Source organism: Drosophila obscura, unplaced genomic scaffold, assembly GCF_018151105.1.
Source record: "Drosophila obscura isolate BZ-5 IFL unplaced genomic scaffold, ASM1815110v1 contig_1, whole genome shotgun sequence".
Taxonomy (NCBI): domain Eukaryota; kingdom Metazoa; phylum Arthropoda; class Insecta; order Diptera; family Drosophilidae; genus Drosophila; species Drosophila obscura.
Window position 1 is genome coordinate 11,447,155 of NW_024542679.1, and position 14,358 is coordinate 11,461,512.

General features: G+C 44.9%; 2 protein-coding genes across 2 annotated transcripts in view; one reads left to right on the forward strand and one right to left on the reverse strand.

Moving 5' to 3' along the window:
* LOC111078768 (deoxynucleoside triphosphate triphosphohydrolase SAMHD1 homolog) overlaps window positions 1-14,358 on the forward strand; it is a 77,320-nt gene that overhangs the window by 47,890 nt on the left and 15,072 nt on the right. The gene's annotated exons all lie outside the window — the stretch shown is intronic.
* Window positions 233-14,358, reverse strand: part of LOC111078773 — a 58,856-nt gene continuing 44,730 nt past the window's right edge. The window contains exons 10-14 of the mRNA XM_041593477.1: window positions 14,006-14,193; window positions 9,381-10,043; window positions 7,397-8,328; window positions 5,237-5,628; window positions 233-3,870 (exon numbers count right to left, since the gene is read on the reverse strand). Of these exons, the coding sequence (XP_041449411.1) occupies window positions 3,539-3,870; window positions 5,237-5,628; window positions 7,397-8,328; window positions 9,381-10,043; window positions 14,006-14,193 (2,507 nt within the window). The 3' untranslated portion in view covers window positions 233-3,538. The remainder of the gene's footprint in view (window positions 3,871-5,236; window positions 5,629-7,396; window positions 8,329-9,380; window positions 10,044-14,005; window positions 14,194-14,358) is intronic.

Here is a 14,358-nt window from a genome sequence, read left to right on the forward strand (position 1 = left end):
CCAGTGGCCGGCAACACACCTAGCGGCAATAAACAGAGTCACAGCACCGAGAGACCGAGTAAGAGAGAGGTCAAAAGGTGCAGGAGGAGAGTGCATACACTCTGTGCAGAGCACACAACATGCCGCTTGGTGGCTTATGTTTTATGCGGGTTATGGGAGAAACCAATTCAACCCCACCCCCAAATCGAGCCATACCAGAGCAAAGAACCCATGCCCCAAGGCTTTCAGTGTCCAGAGTCCAGCATCCAGTACAGGAGTATAGGAGCAGCATAGAGCGGCTTTGGCTTTAACACCATTTTGTTCGATGTGCAGGATGTCGAGGTTACGGGATGTCCACTTGCCCCGGATGCGGGCAATCAAAATCTGTGGCCTACTTGGCTGCCAGCTATTTGTGGCACGATTTGAGTTTGTCGTAGTTTTGGCTTACGGTTTTCCCCCCAAGCGTCACACCGGAACCCGGCCCGGAACATGGCGCAGCCTCGCACTTAAATTTCGAGCCATAAATAAAGTCAGGTGGTGTATTTTTTTTTTTTAATTTCGTTTTTGTTTAAAGTTCTCTTTTGTTTTAATTGTCATGGTTTTTAAATACTCGTTTCATCTATTTGATTCAGTGCGTCATTATTTTAGGGTTTTCCTTTTCATATACGTATAATATCCCTATATAAATGTTTGGTTTAGTTTTATTTATCATACAAGTGAAACTTACTTTACTCTATAAATCGAACCTCTGCAAACTGAGGAAAATATGTGACCAAAAAAAAAGAGAGAATCGAAGAAAATAAATTTCGAGAGAGCTCTCTGCTCTTTCCATTTGCCTTTTTTGTTTATCTATTTATTTAGTTTTGTGTTTTTTTTTTTTAAATTAAATATGCGTAGACTGTACGCGTTTCGACTATTTACACAGCTGTCTGTATTTTTATTATTATTTACCATCTCACACATTTTTCCATTTCCTCCGCCGTCATTCTCTCCGCCATATTTTCTCCACTTTATTTTCGAACATTTCAAATAAATTACATGTAGTGTTTTTTAATCCGCTGTCATATTTTATCTTCGAATTTTTCTACTTTAAACACAGTTGGCACAGAAATTTTCATAGTTTGGTTTGATTGAGAGAAGGAACTGAACCCCGAACTGATGATTGAGATGATGTGTGTGACGACGATGGTGGCCAAGGATATAGTAACAGCTTGGGCGCTGCTCTTAAAGCTACTTATTTTGGCATTTTATCTTGCCATTTTATCTATGCATATACTCGTTTATGTATATCGTATATTTCATTATTATTTTTTCTCTTATAGTACAAATGTATGTGTAAAATATCCTATATGTATGTTTGCTTGTGTCTGTGTTTTGGGAAATAATAATTCTTTATTTTCCATAAAATTGTAAAAAGTGCGCATCGTTCTATCGTTTTTCTTTTTCTTTAATATTTCTTCTTCCCTTTTTCGGCTATAAATATTTAGGTTATTTGCTATCGAAAAATGCAACTGAAAATATTTGATTTAATTCGTGTATATATTTTCTCTTTTTCCGTTTTTCAATGCCGACTAAATTATATATGTATGTTTTATGGAAGTTGCAATTTTAATGGATTTTGTCTGCATATGGCAGGGGCTGTTGCATTTTTTAAATTCTCATTGCAGACCACCGAAGGTATTAATATTTTTTTCTTTTCTTGCATTTACCTAGTTTTAGTGTCTATAAAATAAAGTACTTTTGTCCTTTTTTTTTTTGTTTGGTTTTTTTTGTTTCTTTTTGGTGTTTTCTTAATCCTATCAACTGCCAAAAGTTTGATTGTTTAAATGGGTTATGGGCCATGCCATGGCTTAAATGCTAGGGCTTGCATACAATTTCTGTTTTTGCTTTATTTTTATTATATTCTTTTTACTTGTTAAGTTAGAAATATGATTTATTGCAGCTACAAACATTTGGGAAATTAAAAATAAGAGCTTGATCCTGAAAATAATTGCCTGATAAATATATTTACATAAATATTCGAATTGGTTTTTGCATTTTCTTATAGAATATTCTGGCAGTTCTCTTGATTAAGTTGAAGAAGTGAACATTTCTCTGGTTTTCGAGTTCTACATTAATCGTTAATAACAATTTTATTTCTCATACGATTGTATTTTTATGCATGTATAATAAACCACTAAGTGATGTTTTCTGCTCTATTTGTGTGTGAGAAGTGTTTTGTGTGCTGTGCTTTACGATTAAAAACCCAAAAGTGCTGCCCTTCCTCATAGACGACTACTAAGTATATACTAGCTAATACCCTATACATGTATTGTTAATCGAATCATGAGCGTGTAGTACCATGTAAATGCCGCGATTTGGTTGTGTTTAAACATAGTTCAGTATGTGCATGCCTTGGATCACAACACTGTCGAGACTTCCTCCCTAACTGTCTAATCTTTCTCCTCCAAATGCTGCTATCTCTCTCTTTTATCATAGTTCCTTAGAAGTTATTGCCAGAGCGGCCCTATAGAGTATACGCTTAGGGATCTGCTCTTTGAGTTGCTCTTTTCTATACAATTTCATTGTAGTTTCTGATCTTTTTGCATTTAGTTCCTAAATGTATTTGCTTACTTAACTTCCTTTTAATGGGTGCTATGTGCTATATGGTAAATACTTCGTCTACTACGAGTATTTGCCCCCGAATTATTTGCTGTCTATCCGAACTAACTGTATTAAAGGTACCTAATTTACAATAGTTTTTTTTTTCTTGCTTTTTGGATTTGTTGATGCATGTAGTCCTACGAAATTAAATGTTGAATGAATTAAAAAAATATAACTCAAATTAACCGATAATTTGTGAAGTCAAGAAGAGGGAATCACGTTTAATAAACAAAATTTATCTTTATCTAGGTTTCAAGCTGTTTGTTTAATATTGAGGAAATTATGTAAAAGTCTTAATATATTAAATAGTTTCCGCAATAAAACTGGTTACGTCATGAAAAAGTCTCTGAAATTCTTTCTTTGTATTACAATAAAATAAACTTGGATTGCTTTCCCATAGATTTGAATATCACTGTCCCTAATTTTTACAAAATCCACTGAAATCTTGCCCAAATCTTGACTTCTGTCCCAACCAAATAAAATATCTGCAAAATATATACAGCTCGGTAGTACTAGTCTCAAACAAAAACAACACACAGAATAAAACAAATTCTATAAAAAAAGATCAATCGGCTGATCGACTGTCCCCATGACTATGCACCATGCACTCGTATATTCCCACTCGATTGGTTACTCCCAGAAGCGTTTAGAAAAGGTTGTATTGACTTACAATTTAGTTTTATATAGTGTTCATGCTTCCCCGCCATTCATATACCTTCATCCAACATTCGCAATAGCTTTAAAATCTCCAGGCCAGACCCTGAACTGTGTCAAGGGAACCCTGCTGATCGCTACGTCAGGCTATCTCCATTCCCAGCTCCAGGTTCTCGTCGTAGGGCATGCCACAGCCGGCGGCAACATATCACACGGTGGTCTCCCGATCCACATGTATGTACTCGACCGGCTGGTGGCCGTGTCAGGAGGCTGGATCGATGAAGAGGGCCTCCTTCTTGAAGTCCTTTTTGAGGGTGCCAATGCTGGCGGCCGATACATTCCCATTGCTGGCGCCATTCATGAAGCCAATGCCCACGCCCACGCCTCCAACGCCACCAACGCCGCCGCCCTTCTGCACGACACTCTTTTTCCGCTTTCGCATCAGTCCGAACATGCAGAAGATTAGGCATGCGGTCAAAGCGGCAGCGATGCATCCCAGGGCCGCAAAGACGCCGCCAGGCAACTCCAGCAGCTTACGGGCTGTGCCGCATTCCTCCTCCGATTCATCGAAGCCGCTGGGGCAGTTGTGATGACCTGTAAGCACGGACAGAGGCAGAGAGTTGCAGTTGCAGATTCAGAGGTTGATTGAAAAACTGAAAATGGATGGGGATGGGAGTGAGGTGGGGCTTGGGAGTGGGTTGTTGGGCTCTTGCTGTGTAAGAGGTGTCTTCTCTAAGGTTACAAATTGAATGCAGTGTCACTTGAGTGGCCCGTCGGGGCCAAAAGCTTGTTTAATGCCCTGGCTTTTGCGGTTAACCAGCTCCAGCTGCAGTCCCGCCTGGCTGCCCATAAATAATTGAAGCTAAAAGCCAAAGTCCAGGCCAGCCTGTGCTTTTTTTCTGTTTCTCTGCCCTCTCCCCCCAATGAAAGGATGCATCATATGTGGGTATATTGGGATTGCTATGGAGTGTGCTCGAGTTTGCTAAATTTTATAAAAATCTATTTGATTAATCTCTAAATGTTTAGTACACTTAAATTATTAAATAGATAAATGGTGAAAAGAGTGTTCAGAGAGACTCCAATAGTTTTTGCTTCGGCTGCAGAAAATAAATTAATCTTAAATATATTTCTCTTCTTTTTCGCTCCTTAAATAAGATCTTCCAATGTTTTTCTTTGCCAGACTTTTTAAAGGGTATTTGTTCAGTCGCTAACTGGTGTCTTCCGCACTTTTGTCTGTCGCTTTTTTTTTTCTCCTACTTTTCATCTCTCAAGCGCAGCACAAATAAGTTTGGCACAGCTGTTGCGGCTATTTGGGTTGCTGCGGGGCTGGACTCGACTCTGCTGGGATAGACTGGACTGGACTGGGGACAAACTTTTTGCGCAAGACATTTTGGGGTTTGGTCTTACTGCTGCGGGTTTGTCCAACAACCAGAAGACCGACCAGTCGACCGACCGACCAGCGAACCAACTAACAACCAGCAGCGCCAGCAGCACCACCACCACCGACTGGTAGCAGCAACAGTGGGGCGGTGCAGCTGTTGGGAAACTTTGCCTGATTACAAAAACGTGGACAGCTTGCATTGAAATTAACAGACAGGACATGGCCACAAGTGAAATTTTGTGCTGCCTACTGCACAGCGCAAGCAACACGAGACTGCGAATGTGCAATGGGAAATGAGAAACGAAATGCAGAGCGCCAAATCACGTACAAAGAATGCAAAACTCCAGGCAACGAGGTACGCTAGAAGAGTACGTTGGATTGCAGCATAGATGGGACGTTTTATAACGCGATAAAACACTTATAGTTTGATGGCTTTGATGGTGTATAGATGTAAATAAATATACCTCTTTTCTATGTGCTAACTAAGGATAAGCCAACCCTCGCTGCCTCTCACAGTCAAAGAGATGGGGAGAGGGGGTAATAGAACTGTTTCTGCCGCAAGTTGCAATCTGTACTTACCATCACACCACAGGCTGGCTGCTATGCATGCATCAATTTCAGGACATTTGTATTCGCAATCTGACTCCTTCGGATAGAAACCAAACTCGTTCAGTGTTTCGTTGGCCGTAGCACCGCTTGCTGTGCCGCCGCCTCCAGCGCCGGCAGCTCCACCACCCCCGGCCACTCCAGCGCTGCCCGTGCCGACCACTCCGCCAGAGCCTGAACTATGACCAGAGGGCTGGGAGCCAGTGCCAGTGCCAGAGCCGGAGCTCAAGCCCGTGGTCACGCTTGCGTTCGCATGCAGGTCCAACTGCTGCAGCAGCGCATTCTTGGTGCGGTGTATCTCCAGCCATGTGAAGGCTATATCGCCGGGCTCCTTGAGTATGGGCTCCAGCACCAGACTGATGGGCCTGCACGGTAGAAGAGACGGGAATTGGATTGTGAGAGAGTGGAAAAAACATTCAGCTAAGTTGTAAACATTTTGGCAAGAGCCTCAGCCTCTGCCTCAGCCTCCCCAGTCACGCTGCCGCGAATGCTATGCTCTACATAACTTTCGTGGCAAGTTTCTGGCCGTGGAATGGCGGACCTGATGCCTTTGAATATCTCCCTTTTGCGGATATCTCCTCAGCCTAGTTTGCTCAAGTGCAACTAATTACGCACAACTTTCCAGTTGCCATAGACAAAATATATCTCTTTTAGTTGCCTTAAGTCGTGGGGTGGCATTAAGCGACTTAGCCATCAAAGCTATTGCGATTTCAGCAAAAAGAAGAGGCAAATTGGATGCATTGAGAGCAATCGAAATGGAATTAAGGATACTGCATACAGTGCCTTAAAAACGTTCCCACTACCCATAGCTAGAGATAATTCTAACTTTGATACTTAATTGTTTTCTTGATAAGCCCTTTTCATGCTTTACTTTAAGCCACTTCTGTCAGTTTGTCAATTTTAATTCACAGTCGAGTTGAAAAGCTCACAATTAATTATCTAAAATGGCTCGACACGCTCATTAGCCAGCTCGGATATCCAGTGCAATGTCCAATTACCCTTTGGGGTCCCATAAAAATATGTTTTCACATGTCGCATGGCCACAATGCAACATTCCTTCTTGCCTCCTTTTTGTCTCCTTTTTTTTCTCTCTGTTCATTCGCTCTTCTCTGTCTCTCTTTTTTGATGGTCTGTGGCGACAAAATTGAGCAAAATGCAAACATGGCCAAAAGGGACAAAAAAATGTTGACCATAAAATTTAATGGGTACACGATAAAAAGAAGAGACGAGACACTGACCGTAGCAGACACTGGTCCTCCGAGCACAGTGGAGTCCCAGCTATGACTTTCAGAGCGGTTCGGTGGCACGCACCTTGAACATAAATTGCCGGGGCACATACGGAACGCGGAGTGTGCTCTCATACCTGTACCACCAGCCTCGCATCCCTACGGAACCCATTTTCCATCTGTCTTCGCCTCATGTGTGCATGTCTGACGGCCATGTTTGTTTGCCTGGACTTCGTCTCGTTTCCTTTTTTTTTTTTTCTTTTTTTTATAGCTTTCTTTCTCTCTCTCATGGCATATTTCTTTGCGCTCAATTTCCTGTATTTTGTTGCCGTCGTAGCCATTTCCTGTTATTGCATTTTTAAGCAGGACTTTTTAATAGAGAGGGAGCGACAGAGAGGAGAGACTTATACGTCTACAGAAGTGGGTACTGGCCGTAGTGCCAGCCGAGCAAAACTTTTTGAAATATTAGCAACTATTAAAATGCAATTAGTTTTGTGCGAAAAATTCCGAATAATACTCAGAGAGGCTAAGAGGCTTTCTGTGTCGGAGCAAACTAGAGAGAGAGAGAGAGAGAGGCTCTGCAGTGCTCAAGCAGACTTAACTCATACGAGGTATGCATTTGATAATGGAATGGGTCTCTGAGCCATTAGGCTTGCATGTTTTCTTTCATTCCTCCTTTTTTGTGCAGCTTTGGCAGAGGGGAATGGGTAATTGGTATGGCAGGTTGAGTGGGTGAAATCAGAACATACTCGTACCCACACAAACATACATATGTATGTATGTATCCGCTTAGCTACTAAAATATGTAGAAGAATTTCCTTGTTTTAGTCTTCTATTGCTTCTTTTCGATTGAATTGTCCCTCCCATAACCTCATCGAAATATTTGAAAATTTGTTTCTCCACTTACTTGTTCATGAACAGAGGCTGTCCATTGGTCCAGTCCTCGGAGAATATGTGCAAGGACATGGGCCTCGGTCCACTCTGTGCGGGGCACACCACTCGCATGGGCTTGAGCGGTCTGCCCGAGTAGATCATCAAACGGTTTTTGGTATGACAGCGCATGGCATCCTCGGATGTGGGATCCACAGGTAGATAGGCACCCCAGGTCTGGACAAAAAGAGAGCGTTCCGCGGACTGGGCCTCGATGTACCAGGCGAGGCCTTCACAGCTGGCATCTTGCGTCTTCAGGGGATACTTGAGCTCATCCTCGCCACCGGCGCCCTTCAGCTTCAATTGCTTGCGACAGTCCGGCTGGCGCTTGAACTCGTACGAGGCGGAGAAGAAGACATCGGCAAAGTCCTCGGAGATATTGAGGCGAGTCACCGTGAAGCTGAGCTCCATAATCCGCGAGTGGGAGACGAACGTCAGCGGTGCGTTGTTGTACAGGGCACTGGAATTGTCGCAGAAGCATCCCAGCTGGATTTTCACATCTCGGAAGGGCACATCAAAGAGCCGCAGCTCAGTGATGCGACCCTCCGGATCCAATTGATTGCATCGCGGCCTACCCGTATGCAGATCTGAGTCGGTGGTGCAGGCGGTGCCCTCGCCAAAGGAGACATTGTGCAGCACCAGCTTAACCCGCTCCGACGGACCCGCCTCGAAGCGGTACAGGCAGGTGATGTTCTTGGCCCCACCGCGGCCGTAAAGGAAGACGTTCCGGGGCACCTGGATGTTGCCCTTGCGCTTACGAAAGATTCGCGAGCAGAGGGGCGGCACAGGATCCTCGCCACGCCTGCCTGGCCAGGTGTCACCACCCTGTTCTGTGTCCACAAACTCGTAGTTCAAAGCGAATTGTGCCGGGAACAAGGCTGTTCCCGTGTGCGTGTGGAACTCCAGTTTCTGCAAAGAGAAAGGGAGGGAGGGAGGCAGGCAAACTGTCAGAAAGAGAGTGATGCAGAATCCGAGCGGGGAGGGAGGGAGGCTTCAATTTGGCATCAAAATATTTGCAGTTCATATTTGTCAACGGCAACGAGGAGCGACGCCGCCGCGCCGTCAAAAAGGCTAAGCAGGCTTATTGCGGTTGCCTGTTTGGCCGTGCATGCCATCAGTGGCGCCCACCACTACCAACCCCACACTTCCCACTCTGGCTCCCCCTCTGTATTTGGCTTTGTGTGCTCTTGTGCTTTGGCGAATTTGAATTTGGCGCCCGCCCCGAGGCTTCGCTTTGGTTCGCTTCGCCTCGCCTCGCTTCTTCGTTATTTGCGCACGTCTGGCGATGCAGTCGAGTGTTTAATTTGATTAATTTTGTCAAGTTTAAAGCAAATACGAAATGCTCTGCATACTGCCAAAAAACCCCCAGCTGCTGCTGCTGCTGTTATGTTGTGCTCTGCTGTGAGAGCCCTTGGGCGTGCCAAATTGGGCACTCGGCACTCGACCGGGCCAGGTGCAGTCACAAAGTTCTGTTTCTTTTTTTCCCGAGGGGCAGAACGAAATAACAAACAGCAGCAGTAGCTGACAAATTAGAAAAGTCTTTTGGCTTGTTTTTCTATACACTACCAGAGAAGGTTTGCCAAGGCACGTGGGCTAGGATTTTCCACAATACAAAGGTGCATATACATATGTTTTTGATTAGAATCAAGAGCCATGTAGCTGGCTATGTATTGCATTTCCTGCTGTCTGTTCTTTCTCAGAATAACTAATACTCTAGTTCTATTCGAGTTGGGAGGTATCGGAAGCAACAGTCACGTGTGTTGGTGTCAAAATATACAGACAGAATTTCACAGTATTTTGATTAATTTAAAGAAAATACACCTGATCTTCCAATGCTTCCAAATGGTACGGTTTTTTGTGGCCTGTGAGATCATATCCCCGGGACATCCCGAAAGTATGCCATAGTTCTCATTGGAGCCATTTTATTTTAGGGCAAAGCATTGCCTACTTTTCGGACTTACCAAATCTCTGCCCGTGCTCACGTAACTCTCCAGCGGACTGCACGGTCGCTGCTTGTTGCCGCCCATCAGGGCGCTGCTGCCGCTCACGCCGCTCCCGATGGCCGTGTGATCGCACAGCTTGGGCGTCTCGTAGTCGTAGATCTCCAGCATGAGGCGTCGCTTGCCCTTGGTGCTCATCAGAGCCACGGCGCTGTTCCTGTCCGAACTGAGTATGGCCGCAGCAGAAGCACCCACGCCGCCATCTTTGACGGCGGACTTGCCGCCAGAAATATAGTTGAGGCTATCCTTGACGCTAGTCAAGGGCTTGCCAGATCCGCCAGCAGCAGCGCCACCGCCACCGCCAGCGCCCTGGTAACCGCTGTACTTGTTCTCCTGGTTGAACACACTCGACTGTGTGGGTCCGTAGATGTACGTGTCCACCGGATTCCAGGCATTGTCGATATTGACGCGCAGATTTCGATTCAGCTTCGGATTACTGGCACTATAGTAGTAGCTGCCGTAGTTGCTTTGATTGAGGAGCGTGGGCTTGCCCCCGTCCGACGAGGAGGCCACTGGCGGTGGTGGTGGCGGCTGTCCGGTGGTTGAACTTGTCGATTTCATGGGCACATATGTGCCATAGCTGTCCCACATCCGGAGCCTGGTTATCCAAGGCGGCAGATCGCTCTGGGGTACAGCATCAGCACCCGAAACGTATATAAAAGAAAATAGGAGCAAAAAACAAGAAGAAGAAAGGGAACGAACACATGTTATTGTTTAATTCTCTTGTTGACATTATTTTTTGTACTCGTGTGTACTCCCCTCTATGCCCAAACCCCAACCCCAACCCAGGCGCTTTTCACGCGTTTTTCATGCTTTTTCTGTTGGCTTGTTGTTTCTTCTTTTGTTAGTTCTGCCGCTGCTGCTGCTGCTGCTGCTCCACTCCTCTCCTCTTCGTTTGTCACATGTCATATTCAAACAGTTCCAAGTGTGAGTTATTTGTCGTTTGTCACTGTCCCTGTCCCCCGTCCCCTTGTTCTCACTCACACTCGCTCTGTGTACTACTCTCAGAAACCCTCTGGTAGTTGTGTTCTCCAGATTCTTTATAGCCTTCTTGCTGCTGCTGCTGCTGCTGCCTGCTGTTGTTTGCAGGCATTAAATATTTTCACTAGACGCCTCCTTGGCTGCTGACAAGGTTTATGTTTTCTCTTCGCCCGCACTGCTACATTCCGACATTCCATTCCATGCCATTCCGGCCAGGCCCTGATTATTGTTGACTGTGTTAATAATGGAAAAGACAGTTGCAAACAGCTGTGGCTTGACTTGACTGGCGTAACAGACTCCCGGACACGAGCCACGGCCCAGTCGTTGGCTCCAAGTGGGCCAAGAAACTAACTAACTGACAGCCATTTAAGTTGTTTGGCGAAATGATCTTGTGATTAAATTGTATTGCTTTTTTCTATACAGACTTAGCCCTGTTAAATGCTTAAATATTTATTTCTCTTGTGTAGTTTTCTTTAAGGAACAGCCTGCCATGGTTTGAGCACATATTTTCCATCTCTCGCATTCTCTAATCTCACTTCCAACATTAAACTTTAATAAACAAATTCCACACATGCATACAGAGCCACACTAATAAATTCCACACATACCCATACATACCTGTACTCGGGCATGTGTAGCTGCATGCCACACACATGCCACACACATGCCACACGTTGATTACTTTACCACATTCTTCAGCAACCAACCCCTTTGGAAACTTTTCACCTGTCGTCTAATCAGATAAATTGCCAACAGCTTTTCATACTCTCAAGGTCATTCGCCGTCTAGACGTACGTAAAAGCACGGGTACGGGTACGGGTACGAGTATATCCGTAATAAAACAGAGGCATCTCATTTATTTTCGGTTTCAGCATATCTTGCACCCGAAAACGCTTTCGGAATTTCTGTGCCAATTAATATGGCAACCTTCCCCGCGTTGAAAAGAGTCAGTAAGAGGGTCAGAGAGAGGGTAGGAAGAGACACACAATTGTTTGTTCCGTTTTTTTTCCCTCTTCCACCCACTCGTGCCCCCCGGATGCTCACTGTCCGTGTCAATTGCAGTCGTCTCACCTACACTTTAAATTGCGAAAAATGAAAAGCTGCCAGCAGCACACAAATAAACGAAAAACAAAAAAAAAAGCAATGTGATGGGGGGGAGGAGTACGGAAAAGTACGGAAAAACAACTTTACAGTAACACCTACTAGTCGTATCGCTCCCAAAACAGGAACTTCTATGCCTCTGACTCTTTCTCTCCAACTCGCTTCAGCTCAAGCTTTCTCTTTCCTTTCTCTCAGTGACTCCCTTTCTCGCTTGCTGCTCCCTCCTTAACATCTACAAACGTGGGAGTACAATAAAAAGTGACAGAACAAAAATATGTGTAAAATAAAACACAAAACGGGCGAACCAGTGGGTCGGCCAGGGGGGTGTGGGAAAGCAGAGGTAGGATCCAGTGGGTGGCACAGCAGCGGGAGAGGAGTCACTAAAAGCAGGCAGAGTGGGACCTGAAGAGCTGCAAAAACAGTTCATGAATTTTGTAACAGCAACAAAAAGTGACAAAAACAACAACCAGCATCAGGTATGAAACGTGGGGGGTAGGTTCGGGTGGCAGGAGGCAGAGTGCTGCAGTCCGTGGAACGTGGGCGATGCCATTGCGATGGAAGCAGTGGGCGGAGTGGGTTGGCGCGGGTGCGATATGTACGAGTATCGAGGGCAACAACAAACTCAAAAATAAGTGAATGCGAATTCTCCAACAAAGCTAAAAAAAAAGAAAGGGTGTCCTTGTGTTCCGAGAAGCTATATACCCTTGAAGATCCATCGTGGGGATCCATATAGTGGTCTGATCTTTGAATTGAGAAAAACTTTTCATTGAAGTTATACGACTGAGATTCCTTGCTTTTTTTTCTCTGTGCTACACGCATCTAGCGGTAAGCGTAATACCCTTAAATAGGGCATCAAAAGTACAGAGAAAAAAATACACTAACACACAACAAAAATCGAGCCAAAGCAAACTTTTTAAATTAAGAAGAAAAGTTAAAACTCGCAAACAAAAAACAATAAGGGAAAGAGCGGAGCGACAGCGGAAGCAGAATGATTGCTGTGTGGATCCACAGAAATGTGTGGGTGGGTGCTGGTAATACTTATAATGCGACGACATTTATGAGACCACGTAAAGCGTTGACATGTTGTTCCGGCTCCGGCTCCCACTCTCACGCCACGAATCCCCACTCCGATTCGCGGTTTTTGATCTGCACCCGAGTTTGGACTAAAGTTTGGAATCTGTTCAAGTGGGAATTACAGAGGGAAACAAGGAAAAGCCCACACTGGCACACTCTATACTATAGGTCCAGAAGTTGACAAGACTTTGGTCTTGGCGAGCGACTAATTTTGTCATTTAAAAACAGAGGAAATACTTATAGAAAGTCAATGGTTCGCAGGGGAGAAATGTAAAGTTCAGAAACAGATGATTGAGTTTAATGTGCTCTGAATACTAAAAAATGCAAAGCTTTAGATTAGAGATCTGGAGAATTGGATAGTCCATCGGTGCTTAAAGATCTTAGGAAAGAGATCCTTAGGATCTCAGGAAAACTATAGCATATATGTTGAATGTGGAATTTCCTTTGTGTTTGTTTCCTCTTTTTTAGGGTGTGCAAAAAGTGCTTAATATTTATCCTGTACTAATATACAAAGGAACTGCCTGAAAACTGATGATACGCTTAAAAAAAATCATAGTCCCAGCAGCTAAGTGCCCTTGATGAGTCTCTAACTTAAATTAACTTTCTCGTGACGGCATAGCCTAAATGACCATTCAGTTCAGAGTTATCTGGGGGCCTGGGGACCGGCATGGGACGCAGCCTTTGAAGCACTCACTGACCCGACATTACGCGCTATCACAGCCCGTTCGTGCAAACTCAACTTTCTACCTTGACACAATTCACAGACCGTTAGGCAGGCGACAACGAACATTTAAAATGCACACGCCATGATGAGGACGATGATGAAACAGGGGACAGCGACAGAGACAGAGGCAGCGAGGGAGATAGAGATATAAACATACTCGTGCATATATAGAGAGAGAACGAGAGAGCGCGATGGAACATTATGATGGCCATCGTTGTTGTCCGTGCCGCATTTTGACGCAGTTTCTTTGGCCTGCGGGGCAGACTTCAGACTGTAGAATGGCAAATGTCTTGTTAGGCGGCCAGCTGCAGCTGCAGCTGCAGCTCCAGCTTCCATATGATAGAGTTGCTTAAGCTTTCACTTAATTATAAATTTAATGCAGAGATTTTCTATGGCTGCATTTTTAATTGGCCAGCAGAGACAAAGTGTCGACCGACTGGCACTAATGGCACATACACAATAGAGAGGGAGATAGCTCCACTGCAAAGACAGTGGAGGAGACGCCGCTGGCGTAAACGCAATCCATTTAAGAGACAATGCATGCAGCAAACTGTAGCCACCCACCCCCACCGAACCTTATGGGCATCAATTTTATGCATTTATGTAAACGGTTAACTATAACCCCACACCCGACGACGCCTATTCTGTTAAATGTTGTCCCAGCCCCAGCCCAGCCTCAGCCCCACACTCTGCACCGTCGACTTACCCGTCCCAGCGTATTGTTGTCATGTATCGCCTGCTGCAGGATCTGCAGATTGTAGCTGGTGAACGATAACCAAATCAGGTCACCGGGATATCCGTGAAAGTGGTACGTGCACGTTGTGTTCGGCGGAAGCGTGTGACGCGGACTCACAATGCGTCCCATGCGGCCGCGACGCGAGAATAGCACATCATCTGCAGAGTAAAAGAAGGCAAAAATAGAGTGAGTATGGGTACGAGAGATGGGTGATGGGTGATGGGGAGGGACAAGAGATTATAATATGCGCATACATATACAGACAGATACTTATGTAAACTGTTACGAGTAGAGTGCCGTACAGTCCCTCGTCCCTCTCGACG